This window comes from Mesoplodon densirostris, chromosome 2, assembly GCF_025265405.1.
Source record: "Mesoplodon densirostris isolate mMesDen1 chromosome 2, mMesDen1 primary haplotype, whole genome shotgun sequence".
Classification (NCBI taxonomy): Eukaryota; Metazoa; Chordata; class Mammalia; order Artiodactyla; family Ziphiidae; genus Mesoplodon; species Mesoplodon densirostris.
The window spans coordinates 158,481,268-158,505,964 of NC_082662.1; the positions used below are offsets into that span (position 1 = coordinate 158,481,268).

General features: G+C 38.8%; 1 protein-coding gene across 1 annotated transcript in view; it reads right to left on the bottom strand.

Annotated features, from left to right (window-relative positions):
- The window catches only part of PAPPA2 (pappalysin 2), a 297,667-nt gene that overhangs the window by 244,477 nt on the left and 28,493 nt on the right, over window positions 1–24,697 (bottom strand). The window contains exon 2 of the mRNA XM_060088558.1: window positions 10,905–11,976. Within this exon, the coding sequence (XP_059944541.1) occupies window positions 10,905–11,976 (1,072 nt within the window). The remainder of the gene's footprint in view (window positions 1–10,904; window positions 11,977–24,697) is intronic.

The following is a 24,697-nucleotide window of genomic DNA, read 5'->3' on the forward strand; positions in this document are numbered from 1 at the left end:
AATTTTTCAGTAGTATTAATGGAAACCAGGAGACTGTGGTATAATATCTTGATAAGAGACACAAGGAGCCAATCTAAAATTGTCTCCCTAGAAAAGTTACTTTTTAAGAAGATTGGTTACCGGGGGGAAAGGAGGGAGGGACAAATTGGGAGATTGGGGTTGACATATACACACCACTATATATAAAATAGATAACTAATAAGGACCTACTGTATAGCGCGGGGAACTCTACTCATTACTCTGTAATGACCTATATGGGAAAAGAATCTAAAAAAGAGTGGATAGATATATGTATATGTATAACAGATTCACTTTTCTGTACAGCAGAAAGTAACACAACATTGTAAATCAACTATACTCCAATAAAAATTTAAAAAACAAAAAAGAAGTTTGGTAAAATATAAAGACATTTTCATAGAAATTAAAATTAAGAAAGCATATGACTAGCAAACATTTAATAAAGGAACTTCTAAAAAATGTCTTTCAGGGATAAGCCAAATGATCCCATAAGGAAGATCTAAAATTCAAGAGAGATGGTAGATATTAAAACAGATATATATTTTAAAAGACGTCTATGGATCAACTGATCAATCGATCAATACATAGATATCTCTATACACAGCCCACAGCTCCCAATTGTTTACTGTTCAAATCCCTTAGCCCAACAGCTAAGGCCTTTCCAATATAACTTTTCCAATTTTCTCTCTTTCTTACTTTTCTCTAGGAAATTTCCCTTCCTTTCATATTGTTGTTCTTATGGAGGCCTGAATGTGTTTGCACATGACATTTGTATTTGGGTCATATCTTTGTCCTTGTCTAATAAACTCTTTCCTGCTCTTTACTATTCATATTTTAAGGAATCCACATTTTATATAACGTCTTTCCTAAGTACTAAGCTCACAGTGATTGCCATTGTCTTTCCCTCATCCCTTGAGATATATAGCCTCTGAAACAATCATTATATAATTAAAATAAACAAATATTTATCATGTACCCAATATGAGCTAAGTACTTTGCTAGGCATGTAAGACTTATTATACCAGACACACAATATAGAATGGTAGTTGGTAACACAGGATCTGTAGTCGAAGTTTAATCACTGTCCTGACACTGCATGATGCTAATTAACTATCTCAGTTTCAGTTTTCTCGTACATAAAATGGAGATAAGCAAACCATCTTCTTCTTAGAACTATAGTGTGCATTAAATAAACTATTTTATTGTGTTTTATTGGTAAAATAGATACATATAGAGACATCACAGTACCATGTATATATATAATATATGTTATATGGTATATATATATACATAACCTTACTATGAACTATGTAATTTACCTGGATTATCATGACATATTTGATTGAGATTTGAATTATAAATCATAAAATCCTAGGAATAAAATTGGCATTAAAATTCTGTGAGAATTACATTACTAGGAGTACCAAGGTCTAAGGTTTAAGAAATTATGTATGTCAGGAGTCTCCAAGAAGTAAAGATGAAAAGCCAGTTTGCTCTACCCAGAGTGTTGGCACCAGCTGAGAGATGTTGCCTTGGAACCCTGAGGAGCCCTCCCTGCCATCCTGTTCTTTTGGCCACAGTTGATTAAATTCAAGGCTGGCCAGAAACCTATGATTTCTAGCCTGACGTGTAAAGATGAGTTGGGCCAATTCACATTAATTGTCTCCAGAATATGAACCAAGATTCTGCAAGAGACTGAGGCAATTAGCAATTGGATGTGAATCTTAAGAGAAGATTCAATGAAATAAAGCAGGAGCCACAGAAAGCTGAGTCCAGTTTTAAACTAAAGCTATAAGAGAAGGGGAACTATGAGTAATCTAGCAAACTGGGAACAAGATATGAATAGTGCAGGTGCACTAAGATGTAGAGAACCCTGCAGCCTTTGAGAGAAACGATGTGTGAAACCTGCCTTAGTCCCTAGCAGCCTTCTAGCTCCACTTCCAGCCCATATGTAATTGTACAATATTTTTTTTTTTCGTTAACTTGAGTGAGTTTCTGTTCTCTACAACCACAAAAGCCTAACTAAAATGTTTGGTAAGAATACTGGCTAATCTGTGACATCACCTCAAAGAGGCCCTTCTCATTGAAGGGCCCTGTACCCACTTTGCGGGGTCTGCTCTTTCTCTCAATCACTGTCTCCCCAGCTAATGAGGATTCATCTTAATTCCCGGCTACTATAGTTGACTATTTCTCTGATTATCAAAATTTGCTCTGTGTTTCATAGTTTCAGAGCCATCTGGGAGCTCAGCCACTCAAATAATGAGATAATGAGTAAAACGGTTTACAGCCTTTCCCTCCTCAGCTAACATATTCACACTTTCATGGGTATCTTTACTTAGTTCTGAATATGGCAATCCTACAACAGTAAGGGGGCCAGTAGGAAGGATTACTAGAGTGTAGATTCTGAACATCCTTCTTTCTTCAATACAGAGTAGCACATTCTACCCTTCCCAAACCCTTGCCCAACACTGTCATTTCCCCCATGTCATTTATTTTCCATTCATATATATATGTTAATTCATTTTTTAAATATCAATTGAGCACTTCCTATGTTATAAGAACTATGAACAAAGAGCCTAAAGTCTTGTACAAGAGACAGATAACAACGGGTAATTACAATATTGTATGGTAAATCTGTACTCAAGAAGGAGTTGGCAAACTTTTTCTGTAAAGGGCCAAATAGTAAATATTTTAGGTTTTGTGGGCCACATAGTTTCTTTTATAACTATGCAACTCTACCACATGAAAGCAGCCATAGACAATATGTAAGTAAATGCATGTGACTGCATTCTAATAAAATTTAATTTACAAAAACAAGTGGTAAGGTAAATTTGATCCACAGGCCATAGTAACTCAAACATACAAAAACCCCCTCTCTAACGGAACTTACATCCTAGTGGAGAATATGGACGTTAAGCAAAAATTTTAAATACATAGCATGTTGGTGACAAATTCCAAAAAGATAAGTAAAACAGAGAAGAAACCATGAAGAGTCAGAGGAGTTGGGATTTTAGGTGAGGTCACCAGAGAAGCCTTCACTAGAAGGTGACTCTGAAAAAAGACTGGAAGGAAGAGGGAGCGCTAGCCATGTAGGAGTCTGGAGGATGAACACTCCAGCAGAATGAAAAGTCACTGAAACATTTATGCAGCAGGAATATGTCTGCCAAGCCAAGGGACAATGAGAAGGCCAGTGTGGCTGGAATGGAGTAAACAAGGGAGAGCATGGTGTGAGATGAGGCCACAGAAATAATTGATGCCAGATTAGGTAGGGCCCTGTTGGTTATAGCAATACTATTGGCTTTGACTCTGAATGAGCGGGGAAGCTGCTGGAGAAGTCCAGGCAGAGGAATGACTTGATCTGAAGTGTACTCTAATAGGGTTACTCTGGCTGCTCTGTTAAAAAACAGAGTGCTGGGTGGTGCAAGAGCAAAAGTGGGGAGACCCGTTAGGAGGCTATTGTAATAACACAGGTGAGAGACAATGGGATCAGAGCAGAGTGATGGCAGTAGGGAGATAAGAAGTGGTACAAATGAGATAGATAATCCCTATTTGAGGACCAAGGAATGTTACCAGGAAAGAGGAAGTGACATTCTAACTGAACTTGAAGGATAAGTAGGAATCAGCCAAGCATCAAGCTAGGAAAATCAGGTCCACAGCCACAGACAGAGCTCCTGGTGAGACATGAGAGATGCACTGGGGTTCAGAAAATTAATGGGTCAACATCTTCCTCCAGGGAATGACGCTCTGATGAAACAAATCTTCAGAATAACCCGTGATGCCCAGACTAACTACATGTTCCATACATTCCCCAACCTACTTCTCTGTGACTTTCATTCTGTCACTGAAGTAATATGCAAACAGTGTTCCTAGAGGAAAAAAAAGGAAAACATGTGTTAAGTGTGCAGCTGTCTTTCAGATTCCTAGGCTTGAATTCTAGGAAAAGATCCCTAAGTGAAATCCTCCAAGACAGACTGGCATCTGGCCAGGGTACCAAAGCCAGCACCCCAGCTCCTAGGAAAATACCCAAGTATCTTGAACAACTGAATGTGTTTGGAGACCAGGGTCTCTCCTAAAAATTTTCTAAGAGGAAATATTTTTAACCCAGACATACCACAGGGCTCTCTCACAAGTCTGCCTATTTGCCTAGAAAATAGCCATGAAAAGGAGAAAAACAACCTCTCCCCACTTACCTGGGGAGAAAAGTTCACTGAGCCAGCCAGATGAACAGAAAAATTGTGGATTTCACTTACTCTATAGAATTGTATCTATTGAAACTACAGAGAAATTGGCCTGTAGAAAAACAACCAAGAGACATTTCTATTTGTTAGTAAACTTTCTGAGCTTACCAGAAGGTATTCTTATATCTTCTCTCCTATTCCCTTTGCCAGATAAAATGAGAATGAGAAGGTGAGTCTTGTCTCTTCAGAGTTTGCACAGCCTGTGCATTTTAGTGGAGGGATTTAGGTGTTTTCTTGCTGTTCAGTTTTAAAGTTTCTTCTCCATTTCTTTTTTCTCTGCCTTCTTCTACCCCTTACACTTATTTTCCCCATGCATGTTTTTTTTGGCTGCAGGGAACTTTGAATCCCAACTTCAAAAGAAACCTATAATGAAGCCTGGCTGATGTTTAACAGATCTGCCACTGCAGGGGCCCAGCCCAACCATTCCTTTGGCTCAACAGCCACAGAGCGTGGGTGAGCAAAGCACAGCTAATCCAGAGCATCCAGGTCCGTGCAGCACCAATTTCTCCACCTGTTCCCTTGAATGTCACATGCAACTGTCCTCCTGTCCCATAGATACATACCCTATAGTGTACAACTGCAGACACCACTCTGTGCCATGTTTCTGCAGGGCACCTCCCAGCCCACCCTCTTGAGGTCCCTTTTAGAGGGAAGTAGACCATGCATTAGCATTGCTATATACAGCAGTTCTTCTGCCCTCAAACTCCCCACCATCAAAACTCAGGAAATGAGGCAGAGAAGAGACAGTGAGGCACCAAGACACAGAGACTTCAGCCCACCACAGGCAACAGAAAACAAATGCAGGACATGGCCTTGATCCCATTGTCTGTTTCACAGCATGGTGACACTAGGTGGTTAATGACTCTCACTTAAACTGTTCTCAGCCATTTGTTTGTTGTTGTTGTTGTTTTGGGGGGCACGGGGGAGGGGGCTCACCGAGCAGCATGTGGGATCTTAGCTCCCAGACCAGGGATTGAACCCCGGCCTTTGGCAGCGAGAGCTCAGAGTCCTAACCACTGGACCACCAGGGAACTCCCCTCAGCCATTTGTTTTTATTTGGTGATTTTTCTCCACATGATAACAGAGTGATGAAATCTGACACATAGAAACCAAAGCAAAGAGGTAAACACAGTGCTCTAGATTTGGTTGGCTACTAAGCTCAACTCTGATGTGAAAAGGAGAGAAAGAGTAAGGGATGGAAAGTAGATTCAGCAGCAAAGAATCCTTCATCTCTGAGACATAATTTTAGAGAGAAAAACAACAGAAACAAGTCATGACCAAAAAGAAGCTGAAGCCTACAAAGGTTAGGGAAGCTGAGTTTCCCTTGGGGCATAGAGATTCCCTTGGCTTGGCTTCCTAGGATGCATCATAGGGAGGAGCCAATGACATTGGTGATTTTACTAAAGTGGACTTTCAAGCCCTTCTTTCCCACAGCAATTGTAGACCCTCTCTTAGGGCAGCTACTATGTAGAAACATACATCTGGTGTATGTAGCCTTCCCTTTCCACAAGCCAAGTTTCTCTATCTTGATAATTCTGTTCAACTGGCTGGGTAATGTATCTATAATTCATATCTCCTTCTGACCAGCCCCAAGTCTGATAAATACTCTCCCTTTGATAGGCCCATCTGGGTTACAGATGTTTGGTGCTGGATTCCTCAGGCTCTCTCCTCCTGTCAGAGCTTTTGGGAGAGGAACTCCTTTGGGCTAGATTTCTGGTTTCTTGCTGGGGGGTGGGGGAAGAGGGAACATTGAGCAGGATTTGAGAAACAGGAAGGATTGTTCATAAAGCAATCACTGTACTTGCATGTTAGTAATCAATCTGTAGGTGTGTCCCCCACTTCCCAACCACCCCCTACTAAATGGTGAGCTCCTGAGTAGAGGGACTCTCTGCCTGGCATGCTCGGCTCCTCAAAAAATGTCTGGAAAAATTTGTTGAAGTTGGGTCTCTTTAGAGTCACAAAATAAAGGAATTGTGAACTTGAGCACTGTGATTTAATTGTAATAATACGGCTGCTAGATATGGGTAATTTAGTTCAGACACAACCACCGACTCTACCAAGTCACAGGCCCTCATAGAAATCCAGAGATCTACACCTCTATGAATCCAAAGTCCTTTCAAACAGTCTAAGCCATGGCACAGAAAAGCAGTCTATATTCTATGTTCTGCTTTTAGTGCCTCAGACTGAATTTCAACCCAGGTATTTAGATAAAATTACTAAATCCCTCCACTAAGATATTAACAGTTACTCTATGTATTCTTTATATTTGTCCCTTTGCTTAGCTTACTGTGTCTGGCACATCACAGGAACTTGATAATTGTTTTTCAAAATATGGTTCTTGCCAATAAGAGTTATGAAAAACAGTCAATGTTTTTAATAATAAAAATTCAGCACAAGAAATACAAGGCAGAGAAGATGGAGGATGAATAAAAGGTCTGTACATGAAATAAGTATCAGGGAATTGGGAAAAAGAAAACCTATCCTTTCCACTACAGTCTGCCTTCAGATTTCTCCCTCTAAAAGAGGAAATTCATAGATAAATATCCTTTTTTAAATCATAAGAGTAGAGATATGAAAGTGTGTTTCCTATTGTGAATAAGCACTAGACATCTGAGAAAATCCATCAGCATGAAAGACAGATAGGAATTAAGAGGAAAAAAAAAGGAAAAATAAAAGTTGACTATAGATGAATCAGATATAGTGCACAGGGAAAAAATTCAGAATTCATCTTATTTTTAGCCTCAAAAAAGGGTGCATCCTTAAAATAAAAATAGACTACTATAGAAAATCAAAGAGTAAAGTCTTAAATATATGATTGCTAAAATTTAAAAGAATTCAATAGAAGAGTTGGAAGATAAACTCAAGGAAATCTCCAAAATATAGAACAAAATAACAAAGAGATAGAATATAAGTGAGAAAAAAGACAGAGAATAAATTCAGGAAATAAATCCTCAGGCATTTCACAGAGGAAAAATAGATCAGAGAATTAAGAAATATCAAAGTAATAATTTCAGAAAATTTGCCAGAGGTAAGGGGCATGTGTCCAAATGGAAAGGACCACTGAATATCAACAAAAGAAGAATAAAAGGCCAACACTTAAAAAGAAATTATCATAAAATCCCTAAAGTAACAAAGTTAAAATTCAAAACGATTTTTAATAGGAAAAAAATTCACCTCTAAAACACATAGTTATAAGAATAGAAGCTAGAGGCAACTAATGAATCTCTTCAAAAATTTAAGAGAAAATGTTTTCCAACCCAAAATTTTACACCAGGACAAACTATTAGTTTGGGGTAAAGGCAAAATAAAAAACATTTTGAGAAATGCTTTTCTGAAAAAGTTACCTAAAACATCCTTTCTTAGAAAGTTACTTAAGGATGTTTTCCAGTAAAATGAGGTTGTAAATTAACAGATATTCATAAAATTCAGGACACAGTGACTCCAATTCCCCCTCAAAAAAGCAGTGAAGAGAAGTTTCAGGATGACAACTTTGAAGCAGAACTAAAGATAACTGGTCAAGTCAGAAGAGGAGAGAAAAAATGGAATAAACTTGAAGGGAGAGCTCCAGAAGAGTGTTAAAAAAAAAAAAAAAAGACACATTCTATAGATTAGCTAATATGATAAAGCATTTGAAAATGATTGAAGATGTCAAAAAAGAAGGAAGGAAGGAAGATAAAAGAAGGGAGGGAGGGAGGAAATAGAGACTCAAGGGGGAGGGTGTGTGTGTATGGGAGAGTGAGGGAGCTATACCAGAAAGGAAATATAGTAAAAGAATAACACTTTGTTCTGCAACCAAAAGAAAAATATTCTACAGTCATAATGTTGTAAATATATATATCTGACTCAACCAAAAATAGTAAAATTACTATATTAGAAAAATGCAGAGGAGAGGGAGGAGACAAAGTAAAAGTCTTATCTTTGTAATAAGAGCAAGTTATGCATCATGTTTAAAATTGATGAATCAGTCCTAACCACTGGTGGTTCAGTGGTTAGGACTCCACACTTTCACTGCTGAGGATGCGGGTTTGATCCCTGGCCAGGGAACTAAGATCCCGCAAGCCAAATGGCACGCCCCCCCCAAAATAATAATAATTTAAAAAAATAAAATAAAATTGATGAATCAAGTGATATAAATATAATATTTGGATATATGTATATGGAGGTTATTACCAGAAGAGGCAAGTAAAATAATTAAATATGGGAGAAAGGCTAGAGAGTGGAGAAGGATGAGGAAGAGTTAGGCACGGGATTGTCATTCTCCCTTTTGGTACAATTTGGTAAAATTGCCTTTTGGTATAATTTGATATTTTAACCAGGAGCGTTTATTTTTTATTTAAATGTTTTTAACTATCAAAAAAAGTATGACTAGTTCCTTTTATTCCACAAAGTGAGTTTTCCATGTAGGCGTAAGAAAGTTTGAAACGTGTCTGTGTCTACAGATAGAAAAGGATAAGTTACCATGGCAACTCTGAAGTGGTAAGGGGAATAAGTTATAAACACCCGGATGAGGGCAGTGGCAGTAAGTATTTAGAGACACAAGGGGCCACTCTAAGAAGAGTGATGCCTGGGTACCTTGAAAGACAGCTCTCTCAGTCAAGGCAGTGGGTTGTTGTAATGAGCTGGTAGACAAATGAGAACAAGCCAGATTTCCCTGGAGAGTTCTCTGGAGATCCTAAGAGTTGGCAAACATTGTTGTTAGTGAGGTTTAGCTTCTGCTTAAGGTTATCAAAATCTAAAAACCAAACCCAAACAGAATCTTTCTTATGCAAATATTTCTGGTAATGTGATCAGTTCCTTGGGTATTATTATGTAAACAAAGGCTTCCCATCTGTCAGTTCTAATAATGATTATAACTAACGTTAGTTTAGAACTGATTCTGTACTTTGAAAACTTTAGAGTTACCAAGCACTTTCCTGTACCTTATTTCATTTGCTTCACAAAAATAACCCAAAGATATAGATAATGCAAAGTATTACTGCAATCACCCTCATTTTACAGACAAGACATCTGGGTTTACAAAAGTGACTTGTGCAACTTACACAGCTGGTTAAGTAGCAAGGACTGTGGAACTCAATTCTGTCCCCTGATTGCAAATCTTACACTCGATCCTTGATGTCAGACATCTGAGCTACAGGTGAACCTATTCATTGGTGCTAACTTCCCATGCACAGGGGCACCAAGAGGACTGCCCACACACAAGACCACGAATTACCACACAAATCATGGCCCAAAACCACAAAGGCAGCCATTCAGGTATTGGGTGGAAGCTGAGATCTAGTCCTCCCGCCTCCCACCAACACTACATCCTACCTCAGGTGTGGGCCTTTTTATAATTCGTACAAAGGTACCAGTTATAAATGGGGAACCCTTTCCCACATACACAAATAACTAAGTTTACCACCCACCTCTCTCCTTTCGTACCTCCCTCTAAAATTTCCGAACTCCTGCATCAACCATCAAATGGAAATCTTCCTATTGGCTTCTGTCTCACAACAGATGACACATCAGATCCATTTATTTATTAAAATAAACATGAAATAAACAACTATGTCCCAGCTGCTGCTCTAGGCACTGGGAATGTAACAAGGGTCCTGGTCACACAGAGCTGATATTCCAAGCCAGGGAAAGACAAATAAACAAATACACAAGAAAAACATCAGAAGTGATGTGTTATAGAGAGAATTTAAATTAGTTGACATAATAGCGATTGATTAGTCAACTTGGGAGATCAGGAAAGGCCTCTCCAGGAGGCGACATTTAAGTAGATTTTGGAATGACAAGAGAAAACTCACCAAGGGAAGACCAAGGAAAAGAGGATTCCAAGAAGATGAAACAGCTAGTGCAAAGCCCTGGGGCAGGAACAAGTTTGATCTGTTCAGTGGAACAGAACAGTCAGTGAGGCTGTGCAGTGTGGGTGGGGAGAGCAGGGGAGGAAGCTGGAGAGGAAGGCAGGGGTCAGGTTGTGATGCAGGAGACAGGAGGGGAGCTTGGATTTTATTCTAAAAACAGTGGGAAAAAAACTAAGAAGGGGAGTGACAGGATCTAATTTACCTTTTACACAGGATCTTTCCAGATGCTGTGTGGAGAATGGAATTTAATGGGGCAAAAGAGGAAGCCTCCAGTCATCTAAAGGAGACTTGTGGTTAGATGTAGAATGTCTTATGTTCATAAAGCTGCTGAACTGCTCAAACTGCTTCACACATGGGCCCCTTTATGAATTCGTGTTACTTTGCTGGAAACCTAAGACTATAAAAGGAATGCTCACGTATAACTGGTGCTGATTGGTTTCTATCGACATATACCTTGTTTTGCTCTCTGTGAAGATGCCCTGGCTTCCTCTGAGAGATGAAGTCGTTCAGCTTTCCTGTGTCTTAAGCACCTGGTGCATGAGCAGTTCACACCACGTACACAGTTGTCTGCTCCATAGAAAGTGAGTTGTGAGGGCTGTGTCTCATCTGAATCATCTCTGTGTTCCTAGTCACCCAACACAACACCTGGTACTTCATGAAAGCTCAATAATACCTGGTGGAGTAGATGAATGTTTTATTTGGGGGCTGTGTGAACACTCTTTTGTCTCCGGAAGCCAAAAGGATAACGATGTTAGGAATGTACCCTACAAGCCGGATACCCCAAGCCCCAGTCCCTTACCTCCTAGGTGAGTCAGGGTCGAAGCAGGTCTTGTGCACGTCAGCCCCCTCCGGGTCACAGCAGTCACCATCATCAAAGTCGTTCAGCATATTGTTGCACTCCACATGGCAGATCCCATCCCTGCGATTCCAGGAGTAGCACCGGCCCTGCAGACGGCAGTCGCCCCCGTCGTAGCCTGTGAGTGGGTGCTCACACTCAGGGTCACAGTGGTCATTGCCAATCTTGCTGGGCTCACAGTTCACGAGCACAACACGGAGGCGCAGGGTGGAGTTGCGGACCTGGTGGATGTTTAGCTGCCAGCTGATGTTGTAGCGGCTAAAGGCTTCGTTGAGCACCTCGTGCTGCCGACTGATCTGCTGCTCACTCACAGTGGGGTTCAGGCCCGCGTCGTCACAGATGTTTACTACCTGGTAGCGGATCACCTTCTCTCCCCGAAGGGGCCAGTGCCAGCTGTACTGGGAAATCAGTTCCACATTGTCACAAGCTGTTTGCCCACAGAGCGGGGGCTGCAAAGGTGACAGAATCTCAGGCTCTGGCTCAAAGCCCTGGAGAACCTCAAGCCGTGGGTACTTCCCGTCTCTAAAGGGGGCCCACTGTTCTTCCAGGGGCTCAAAACTGGCTGTCAGTAGCAGGGTAGTCAAATCCTCCACCTCACTGGGCTGCTGAGGACTGTGCTGGAGGTGGCTTTGTGGGAGGGCCGTCGACCAGAAGACCAGTGTGCCCAGGTGTCCACGGAAATAGTGCCCGTCCTTGGAGCTATCCCCACCCAGGAACAAAGAACGACAAGATGCCATGAAGGGACTGTTCAGGGGACCAGACTGATCCGGACTACTAGCCACCTGAGTGCCATCGATATACAGGGCCATGCGCTGTCCATCATAAGTGGCTGCCACGTGCGTCCACTTGCCTGGTTGATAGCGACCGTGACCCATCATAATGGTGGCTTTCTTCACGCGGTCGGTGCGAAGAGAGAAGAAGAAGCGAGCATCTCGCCTTCCCACATCCTTCCCTGAGCGGATCCCCAGGGCCCAGCCCTTGTCACTGATAGTGTGGGAGCAGTTATCAAACACACCTGGGAAAGAAGGAAGAGTCGAGGGGAGAAATACCAGATACAAAGGGGATGGAGAAAGGGAGAAGAAAACCCATATAAATAGCAAGAATGTAGGTTTTTAATGGGAAAAAAATAAGTGATACAGATTCTCCACCTAAGATGCCTGTCCAGTACCCCATATCAGGCTGTTCTGGCAACATCTTTCCCCAAAAGGAACTTAATTTGAGATTCCACCCAATTTAAAGCATTCTGGTGTTTTTAAATAACTAAAATGGAAGTTGTAAGGGGATGTCTAATGCAACTGAAAGCCATCCTCACCACTCTGGCACAAACGTTCCTCAGGGTGACTCTGTGTCCATGACTTCCCAGTCTTTCCACTTCCTCAGAAGTCATGAGGGCCTTCATGGTTTTTACAAAAATTAGTAATCTCCTACCCCTTCAAAGGTCATTTTTCTCTATTGAATATTGAAATGATGATTCTTGTGGGGAAAATAAGGAGAAGACTGTAACATCCCAGACATGTTATTCCCTCTAGTGCCCAAGGGCAAGGATACCCATCCATAGTGAACAGTTGTTCCCCAGAGTAAGCAAAATGACATTGCCCCACGGTCCTAGAGTAAAAAAACCTAGTCAAATTATAATGATTGTTTTATAGCCAATAACGCCCACCAGAGTACAGAAGTGGAACTTCCCCAGGTAAACGAAGTTCCTACCACATGCTACCTTACTTACCACCTTGCTCATAGGAGGCCCAGGACTATTAAGTCCCATAAACAAAGGAAGGAATTCCTGTAGATCACTATGTCACTAACAAGTTGGCAGCAGGAAGAAGTGATCAGATGTAACAGGACCACAGGTGAGATAGGAAGACTGAAGGCAATTTGGAGGCCTTGAATGTTCCCAGCAACCCATCTGCAGTTATGAACCCACCATCCTCCAGGTCCCTCTTATATTATATAGGCAGGGTCTCAAGAGCAGACTTCAATTGTAATTTACATAGAGGCAGTACATTCACACAGGAAATGCTTAGTAAATACTGCTTTAACTAATGAATGCATGTTAGAAAAGTCGGCTGGCCTTTAGATAGATACCTGAGGCTAATACCAAGAGTTATTCTTCCCCAGCCTCCTCCAGTCAATAGTTTTACTTATTTACCTGAGCTCCTATATAATCCACGCAAACAGTACCACTCTATGGACAGTTTGGATTTTAAAGCCATGAGTCCTCCCATTGTAATTGCAGGCAAGTGTCTTAAAAGTAGCTATGTTTTTCATAAATGATAGATTATCTTCTCTTCTGTCTCTAACATAAATCAATAACTTGTGATTTAAAAAATAAAATGTTCTTTTTAACAAAAGCAACTCATCCCCAATCTAGCAATTCTAACAATTAGACTTCCAAGTACTGGTGATGACTAGGTATAATACAATGGTGATGTTCTAGTATTGTTTGGGTTTTTTTGTTTATTTTTACATTGAGGTCTGTATGGTAAAGGAATGTAACAATTACTGCTTTACAAATTCTTGTACTGGGTAGATTTTCAAAAAAGCAGACAAACCTAGTGAGATCAGTAATAAGTTTCCTGCTTCATGGTTTCTCCTTGGTTCACTTATTTTCATAAGTACATTTAGCCTTAATTATGTCCATCCACTAACCTATGAACAAATGTGCTGCGATATTTAATATCAGAACCATGGAGTTACTAACCTCTCAACTAGTAAATATCAGCTGGTTTTTAAGAGGAAGAGTTGAGGAGGAGGCTATTTCATATTTGTTGCATATACAGGTGTATATGAGTTGTGGTATAAATTATTAGGCTTGACATATAAATTACTAGATAATTAGCTTGTTACCTGCCAGCATCTAACTGCAATTTTGAACACATTAACTTATTGTCCTTAGAACTTCTAGTAGCAACAAAATAATTGTTTCTACTTATTTAGCTCATAGGAAGCTATTAAAATTATAGTGTGTCTAAAATGTTATTTCTAACTCCTTGAGACACTACACAGAACATGGAATTTTCTTACCATACTAGTCTAGTTCTGATTAATCTAAATTTTAGTAATTATATTAGAAAGGATTCATTGGCCAAGAGCATTAAAATAGTCAATTTTAGTTGGGAGTTGTAGAAAGCATATAGAAGTATTACTTTCTGAATGATGATGAAAGTAATGATTCTTTACTCTCTAATTTAATAAGATGTCACAGCAGCATATGTGAAACCTCACTAGGTACCTAGATAACTGCATTCTATTTGCTGTATTACCACTGCTCATACTTCATCTATAGGAAGAGAGGAAATAATTGTTGAAGCACTGCCCGGCACTCATTCCAGAGAAGGAAAAAAAAAACATATTTAACAAATAGAATTTTCCAACCCAATTACTGTGGACTGAACATTTATGTCTTCCCAAAATTCATTTGTAGGAACCCTGCTCTCTAATGTGAAGATATTTGGAGATAGGGCCTTTAAGAGGTGATTAGGTCATGCAGGTGGTGCCCTCATGATGGGAGATTAGTGTCCTTTTAAGAAGCAAACTAGCTTCTCTCTCTGCTCCCCACCATGTGAGGATACAAGAAGACAGACAGCCATCTGCCAACCAAGAAAAGGGTTCTCTCCGGACACCAGATCTGCTGGTGCCTTTATCTTTCCTAGCCTCCAGAACAGTGAGAAATAAATTTCTTCTATTTAAGACACCCAGCCTGTTGTATATTTGTTATAGCAAACCAAACGAACTAAGAAACCAATGTCATCAACACTAGCCATGGATCAGAATCACAAGTGGAACTTTCACAAATACAGATTCTTGTGAAACCATGTTGAGAGCTGCTGTTATTCTATATTTTAAAAACAAATATAGGGCTTTCCTGGTGGTGCAGTGGTTAAGAATCCGCCTGCCAATGCAGGGGACCCGGGTTCAAGCCCTGGTCTGGGAAGATCCCACATGCCGCGGAGCAACTAAGCCCATGCACCACAACTACTGAGCCTGCGCTCTAGAGCTCACGAGCCACAACTATGGAGCCCGCACGCCACATCTACTGAAGCCCACGTGCCTAGAGCCCATGCTCCACAAAATGAGAAACCACCTCAATGAGAAGCCCACGCACGGCAACGAAGAGTAGCCCCTGCTCTCCACAACTAGAGAAAGCCTGCGTGCAGCAATAAAGACTCAACGCAGCCAAAAATAAAATAAATAAATTTTAAAAAACAAACAAAACAAATCAAGCTTCTGACTGCTGTTCAATGGATGGAAATGCAGAAGACAGAAGTTGGGAATCTTAATTTTTCCAACCAGTGGAAAGGAATTAGAAAAATTGTTATCAATAAGTTGTCAGAGGGCTTCCCTGGTGGCGCAGTGGTTGAGAGTCCGCCTGCCGATGCAGGGGACGCGGGTTCGTGCCCCGGTCTGGGAGGATCCCACATGCCGCGGAGCGGCTTGGCCCGTGAGCCATGGCCGTTGAGCCTGCGTGTCCGGAGCCTGTGCTCCGCAACGGGAGAGGCCACAACAGTGAGAGGCCCACATACCGCCAAAAAATAAAAAAATAAAATAAGTTGTCAGACATGAAAGTGGAAATCGCATCTGAAATTCTTTTAAACCATTTGTTTTAAACCATTTGTTTAAGGATCACATCCGATAGAGCATATTAGGTTTGTCTGAGGTCTCTATGTAACCATACGTTCTTGCTCATTAATTCAGAAAACTAGTGGAATGAAAGGCAGTTAAAAGAAACAGGAGCCTGTTATGAATAAGTGCGCAGATATGATGCTGTTAGAGAATATGGTTAATGGATTGTCTAGGATTCATAATTAATTGGGGCTTTTTATTATCTATAATACAACTCACATTTAAGACTACTGAAATGGAAATAAATGTCCCCTGCTCCCACTAAAAGATCTATTATTCCAAGAGAGGAAATTGTGGCATTGAAGCATAGTATGCTTACATCTCCCTGAGAATCACTACCAGCCACCCCAACCTCTTTCATGAGATCATGAGTGTGTCCTTCTGGGGATTTCCAAAATTTACAAGGACAGAGTAAATAAATGTTTCTACCCCCTGCATCTTCTATATTCTTATAGTCTGTACTGGTTAAAATCTGTTCCTCCAATCTGTAGGGTATTGAATGGAAAATTATCTGATTCTCTTCTCCCTTGAGACTGAATAAACCAGACTGCAGTTAAACTAGAATTGCAGTCTGTTCTCAGACAAACACAGACTTAGCCCCAACATTGAACCCATAACCTGGAAGCTCTCTGCTTCACCCCTAGCTGGTGGGAAGAGGATCATGCTTGGCCACTTGAAGTGCTGTCGCCCCACTAAGCCTTGAAGGGTTCACATTTCATCTCACTGTCTTGCTCTTCCTAGAAAAAGAAATTCTACTTGGAATTAGTCATTTCAGTTCCTCAAATATTTGCTGAACATCTCATTCATGCCAGATGTACATACTCTTCTCAGCTTTGGAAGAAAAGGTAGTCTCTGCACTTGAGGAGTTACAGTCTCATGGGAGAATAGGCAACATAGGAAATAATTTTAATATAATATCAGAACTAAGATCAAGAAATACATAGGTGAGTGAAAACAAAACCTAATCACAGTCCATAGTCCAGAGATGATTTCCTGAGGGGATGAGACCCAAACCTACTCTTGAAGAGCATGTAAGAATTGGCCAGGCTAAAGAATTACAGATCATTCCACACAGTGGCAGGATGGAGAGCACCAGAGGTGAAACATGTCAAGGTAGGTCTTGTATAACACAGTAAGGGGCCTGGACTGTGTAAGTTAGGGAATACCTAGAGGTTTTCCAACTGCTGCCAAATGCCTCTGATATCCTAATAGCACACAGATGAACTCTAGCATGAAACACCACGTGGTTGACCTTGCCTTGCACACTAGCTCCAACTGCAATTAAGAAATTTTTCAAAGCTTACAGATGTACAACTGTGGCATAAGATATACATGAACACCACAAGAGTTCCATGTAGTTAGTTCACCCATGCACTTGTTGGATAGAAATTTATGCAGCAATACTAGTCGCCGATCTCAGTACTTGGTGCTTGGGATTTCTGTAATAATCATACAGTTATTTGACATCATCAGGAGTTCAGTATAGTCAAGAAGATAAACCTTAAATAAACAACTACAATGAAATATGCTGACAGTTGGAAGTATAAATAGCTATGTGAACAGCTAAAAAACCCCAAGAAACAAAAAATCTTTATTAAAACATGGACATAATAAGGCAAAAATTCTCCCTGAAGTTACTAAATGTCAACTTTCCAGCACTAGACTACCTTCTTAATAACTTAGTTCCAATCAAATCTGCCCATGAAACTAAGGTCACCTTGATTACTAATCAGAGTGTCTGGGAAGGTTAGGGAGACCCAAAGCCAAAGAATTCTAAGAGGTAAGTTCAGGCATTCCCAGATCAAAGGTCCTGCCATTTCACCCAGAAACATGTACTGTAATATTTCATAGAACCTGCATTTATATAAAATATCCACTTTAGCTGAATCTTCTAAACTGTGATGTAGTATTCTTTTGGTTAATATTTTTTTCTTCACTTCTTATCATGTAATGATATCTCCCATTTATACAGTACTTAAGCTTTCCAAAGCAATCTGGTGTAACTATCATTTAAACGGTAAAGCCATCCTGTGAACTAGGCAGATTAGTATCATCACCAGCCTAATTATATAGATGAGGACACTGAGGTTCTGAGAGGGCAGGTGTCAGTCTGGGTGCATAGAGTACACTAGAGCCAACGTGTCATGATTCTGAGCCCAGAACAGTTTTCTATGCTGGGGAAGAGCATAATGCATGGTGGTTACAAGCATGAGTCAGCCAGAAGCTACAGCCTCCAGTCTACCACCTAACATGCTGTGTGACCTCAGAAAAATTACATCATCTTGCTGAATCTCAGTTTACTCACTTGCAAACTGTACCTGTAAAATAAAAATCTGTCCACCACTGGTCTTCTCTTCAGCATCCCTCAACCACAAGCTGAGATCACAGACCTACTTCATCACAGTGTTGTGAGAATTAAATTAAAGAACACATGTGAAGGATCTTAGCACAGTGCCTAACTCATACAAAGTGATTAATAAGCATTACCTGTGATGACTAGAAGGAATTTGATGATGAACTATCAAAGGGAAGAACAAATTAGATACAAAATCAGTGTTATGTAGATGAATGTTTAACAACTGGTTCTCTGAAGGGATAAAACCAAACAAACACTGACTGTTGGCATTTGCTAATTTCTGTGGTGTAAATATTCCGACAATGGCCAATTTTAATTTACTGATGTCCCTGAACATACAGTTGGGAAGAGAAGTGTACAATTGGCTCTGGTGAGCTAGTCTGAGCCAGTTCCACCACTAGAAAGACTCAAAAGGAAAGCAGATACAAGCCACCGCATGTCTTCTTCACCCCCTGACTATTAAGGTAGATGTGGCTGCTTTGCTGGTCATCTGATTTTTTATAATTAAAAAGGAGTAAGTGTGACTTTGAGACTTCCTATAAAGCTACAGTAATCAAGATATTGTGGTATTGGTGAAAGAGTAGACAAATAGATCAATGGAAGAGAATAGAGAGCCCATAAATATAATCAATTTATCTTTGGCCAGGAGCAAAAGAAGCATAATGGAGCAAAGACAGTCTCTTCAACAAATGGTGCTGGAACAACCAGATATCCCCATGTAAAACAAAAAAAAAAATAATAATATAGACACAGATCTTATATTCTTCACCAAAATTAACTCAAAATGGATCACTAACCTAACTGTAAAATGCAAAACTACAAAACTTGTAGAAGATAACATAGGAAAGAAAACATACATGACCTTCAGTATGATGAAGCCTTTTTAGATATAACACCAAGACATGATCCATGAAAGATATAATTCATAAGCTATACTTCATTAAAATTAAAAACTAATTTTCTTCTAAAGACAATATCAAGAGAACTAGAAGATAAACCACACACTGGGAAAAAACACTTGCAAAAGACACATATGACAAAGGATTGTTATCCAACATATACAAAGAACCCTTAAAACTTAACAATAAGAAAATAAGCAACCCAATTTTAAAACAAGCCCAAGACCATAATGGATACCTTACCAAAGAAGATATACAGATGGCAAAAAGGCATATGAAAAAATGTTCCACATCATATGCCATCACAGAAATCCAAATTAAAACAACAATGAGATACCACTACACACCTATTAGAATGGTCAAAATCAAGAATACTGACAACATCAAATACTTTTGAAAACGTGAAGCAACAGGAACTCTCATACATGGCTGGTGGGAATGCAAAATGATATAGCCACTTTGGAAAACGGTTTGGTGGTTTCTTAAGAAACTAAACATACTCTTACCATGTCATCCAACAATCGTGATCCTTTCTATTTACCCCAGAAAGTTGAAATTCTGTCCATACAAAAACCTGCACATGGATATTTATAGCAGCTTTATTCATAACTGCCAAATCTTGAAAGCAACCACAACATCCTTTGGTAGTTGAATGGATATATTAACTGTGGTCCATCCCAACAATACAATATTATTCAGTGCTAAAAAGAAATTACCTACCAAGCCATGAAAAGACATGAAGAAAATGTAAATGCATGTAACTCGGGGAAAAGAGCCAATCTGAAAAAGCTAAATACTGTATGATTCCAACTCTATGGCATTCTGGAAAAGGCAAAACTATAAAGATAGTTAAAAGATCAGTGGTTGCCAGGGGTGAGGGGAGGGACATGAATAGGCAGAGCACAGAGGACCTTTAGCTCAGGGAAAATAATAGGTAGATATACCTCCGTATACTTTTGTCCAAACCCATAAAATGTACAGCACCAAGATTAAAGCCTAAAGTAAACTATGGTCTTTGGGTGATTATGATGTGTCAGTGAAGAGTCATCCTTAAGAATAAAACATTTACAAAAATAATAAAAAAGTAAAAGATCATTCTGGTGAGTGATGTTGATAATGGAGGAGGCTATGCATGTGTATGGGCAAGGGATAGATGGGAAATCGTTGTATCTTCCTTTCCATTTTATTGTATACCTAAAACTGCTCTTAAAAAAAAAAAGTAAGTATTTTTAAAGGGGCGGGGGGTGCGGTATATGTTTCTCCCACTCTGGGTTTTGAGCCTTAAAATTACCAAAGTACTCAGTGACTGACTGCTCCTGTAAAATAAAATCTGTCCATACCAGGTCTGCTCTTCAAATCCTTCAGTCACAAACTGGGATCACAGAAAGACCTGCACGGCTCATCCACATGCCCTCAGGAGTGATGCCCAGCCCTGCTTCCTTAATTCCACCAAGCAGAAGAAAGCTGGACTTCGATAAAAAAAAAGAAAAATTACCAATCTCCACATTTAGAAGATTTCTCAGTCTAGCAGAGTAAAGGCTGACAAAGCCAACACAGTCTAAGCCAACACAATATACGTGGTGAAATTCTGAGCTTGTGCAACATTGAGATTTTATAACTTTGGATGTACATGTGATAGAAGCAAACACGTTATAACTGTTGTTTGTTCATCAAAACCACATTCTTGGGAGGAACAGAGGGACCAGATCATCAACATGATTTATGAAATCACTCAACACCAAACTGAACTATGAAAGCCCATGGGTTAGAAAAATCAGATCAAGTGATGTAACTCGAAAAATGATGGTGGTACTGAAGCCAAACATTTGGGTCAAGTCGTCTTAAAACTTTAAGAATCATTCTTTCATAGAATGGCTGAATGGATTAAAAAAAAAAAGAAGAAGACCCATCTATATGCTGCCTACAAAAGAGATGTAAGGACACACACAGCCTAAAAGTGAAGGGATGAAAAAAGATATTCCATGCAAATGGAAACCAAAAGAAAGCTGGGGTAGATATACTTTTATCAAACAAAAGAGACTTTAAAACAAACACTGTAATAAAAGACAAAGAAAAACAAACACCATAATAAAAGACAAAGAAGGGTGTTAGATAATAATAAAGGGGTCAATCCAACAAGAGGATATAACATTTGTAAGTATTTATGCACTCAACATATGAGCACATAAATATATAAAGCAAATAACAACAGACCTAAGGGGAGAAATAGACAGTAATACAATAATAGCAGAAAACTTAATACCCCACTTACATCAACGGATAGATCACCCAGACAGAAAATCAATACGGAAACATTAGCTTTAAATGACACATTAGGCCAGACAGACTTAATAGTTATATATAAAACATTCCATTCAAAAGCAGCAGAATACACATTCTTAAGTGCATATGAAGCATTCTTCAGGATGAGTCATATGTTAGGCCACCGAACAAGTCTCAATAAATTTAGGAAGACTGAAATCATATCAAGCATCTTTTCTGACCACAATGATATAAAACCAGATATCAATTACAAAAAGAAAAAGGTTTTAAAAATCACAAATATGTGGAGATTGAACAACATGCTACTGAATAATCAATAGGTAAGCAAAGAAATCAAAGCAGAAATCAAAAAATACCTTGAGACAAATGAAAATGGAAATAGCAATACAACACACCAAAATCTGAAACATGAAGCAAAAACAGTACTAAGAGTGATGTTTACAGCAATAAATGTCAACCTCAAGAAACAGGAAAACTCTCAAATAAACAACCTAACCTTATACCAAAAGGAATTTAAAAAAAGAATAAAAGAAGCTCAAAGTTAGTAGAAGGAAGGAAATAACACAGATCAGAGTGGAAGTAAATGAAATAGAGACTAAAAAGACAATAGAAAGTATCAATGAAAATAAGAGCTGGTTCTTTGAAACGATAAACAAATATGACAAATTTTATCTACACTCAGCCAGGAAAAAAGAGAGAGGTTTCAATTAAACAAAATCAGAAACGCAAAATGAGAAGTTACAACACCACAGAAATACAAAGGGTCAGAGGAGACTATTATGAACAATTATGCACCAACAAATTGGAGAATCTAGAAGAAATGGATAAGCTCCCAGAAATATATGATCTTCCAAATAGAAGAAATGTTATGAAGAAATAGAAATTTTGAACAGACCAATTACTAGTAAGGATATGAATCCATAATCAAAAACCTCCCAACAAACAAAAGCCCAGGACCAGACAGCTTCACTGGTAAATTCTACCACATATTCAAAAAAGATCTATTACTTATTTTCTCAAACTCTTCCACAAAACTGAAGAGGAGGAAACGCTTCCAAACTTAATAAGGCCAGCATTACCCTGATACCAAAAACAGATAAGAACACCACAAATAAGAATATTACAGGATAATATCCCTGATTACATAGATGCAAAAATTCTCAACAAAATATCGGCAAACCAAATTTAACAACACATTTAAGAAAAATCATACACCATGATCAAGTGGGATTTATTCCAGAGATGCAAGAAAGGTTCAACATCTGCAAATCAATCGTGATACATCACATTAACAAAAGGGAGGATACATATCATGTGATCATCTCAATAGATGCAGAAAAAACATATGACAAAATTCAACCTCAATTTATGATAAAGACATTCAACAAAGTCAGCATAGAGGGAAAATACTTCAACACAATAAAGGCCATGTATGACAAGTCCATATGTTCACCCATAATACTCAAGGGTGAAAGGCTAACAACTTTTCCTCTAACTTCAGAAACAAGACAAGGTTGCCCACTCTTGCACTTTTAATTAACATAGTATTGGAAGTACTGGCCAGAGCAGTTAGGCAGGAAAATGAAATAGGAGGCATCCAAACTGGAAAGGAAAAAGTAAAACTGTCACTATTTGAGAATGACATGATTTTATATATAGAAAATCCTAAAGATTCCATTAAAAAATTGTTAGAACTAATAAACAAATTCAGTAAAGTTGCAGGATACAATATCAATATAAACAAATCTCTTGTGTTTATACACACTAACAACAAACTATCAGAGAGAGAAATTAAGACAACAATCCATTTATAATTGCATCAAGAAAAATAAAATACCTAGGAATAAATTTAGCCAAGGAGGCGAAAGACTCACTGATGAAAGAAATTGAAGAGGACACATATAAATAGAAAGATATTTCATGCTTATGGGTTGGAAAAATTAATATTGTTAAAATGTGTGTATTAGCCAAAGCAATCTACAGATTCAATATAATCCCTATCAAAATTCCAGTGGCATTTTTCACATAAATAGAACAAACAATCCTAAAATTTGTATGGAACCACAGAAGACTCCAAATAGCCAAAGCAATCTTGAGAAAAAACAAAACTGGAGGCTTCATGCTCCCTGATTTCAAACTATTCTACAAAGCTATAGTAATCAAAAGAGCATAGAATTGGCATAAAAATAGACACTCAGATTAGTGGAACAGAATAGAGAGCCCAGAAGTAAACCCATATGTATATGATCAATTCATTTATGACAAAGGAGCCAAGAATACAATGAAAAAAGGACTTCCTCTTCAAAAAACGCTGTTGGGAAAACTGGATTGTCACTTGCAAAAGAATGAAATTGGACCACTATCTTATATCATAATATCATACACAAAAATTAATTCAAAATGGATTAAAGACTAGAATGTAAGACCTAAAACCATAAAACTCCTAAAAGAAAAATAGAATATAAGTGACTCAACATCGGTCTTGGAAATAAGTTTTTGGATCCGACTCTAAAAGCAAAGGCAATAGAAGCAAAAATAAACAAGTTGGACTATATCAAACAAACAACAGCAAAAACTTCTGCACAGCAAAGGAAACCATCAACAAAATGAAAAGGCAACCTACCAAATGGTGAAAATATCTGCAAATCTTATATCCGATAAGGGTCTAATATCCAAAATATATAAAGAACTCAAACAATTCAATAGCGAAACAAAACCCCCAAACATCTGGTTTTAAAAAGGGTAGAAGATCTGAATACACATATTTCCAATGAAGGCATACAGATAGTCAACAGGTATTTTAAAAAAGGCTCTACATCATTATTCATCAGGGAAATGCAAATCAAAATGACAGTGAGATTATCACCTCCCACCTGTCAGAATGGCTATTATCAAAAAGACGAGAAATAACAAGTGTTGGTGAGGAGGTGGAGAAAAGGAAACCCTTGTATGCTGTTGGTGGGAATGTAAATTGGTGCAGCCACTATGGAAAACAGTATGGAGTTTCCTCAAAAATTAAAACTAGAACTACCATATGATCCAGCAATTCTGCCTTTGGTATTTACCTGAAGAAAAGGAAATAATCTGAAAAGATTTGTGCACCTCTGTGTTCACTGCAGCATTATATACGATAGCCAAGATATGTAAACAACCTAAGTGTTCACTGATGGATGAATGGATAGAAAGATGTGGTAAATATACTCAATAAAATACTCCTCATGCATAAAAAAGAATGAAATCTGGCCATTTGTGACAACATGGATGGATCTTGAGGGTACTATGCTAAGTAAAATAAGTCAATACTGTAATAAACCATAATGAAAAAGATATATATATATATATCTGAATCACTTCGCTGTACACCAGAAACTGACACAAGATTGTAAATCAACTACACTTCCATAAAATATTTTTTTTAAAGACAGAGAAAAACAAATACTGTATGATTTCACTTACCACTTCTATGTGGAATCTAAAAAACAAAATTCATAGATACAGAGAACAGAATGGTGGTAACCCGAAGGGTAGGAGAATGGGGGGTAGGGGTAATGGGTGAAGGGGTTCAAGAAGTACAA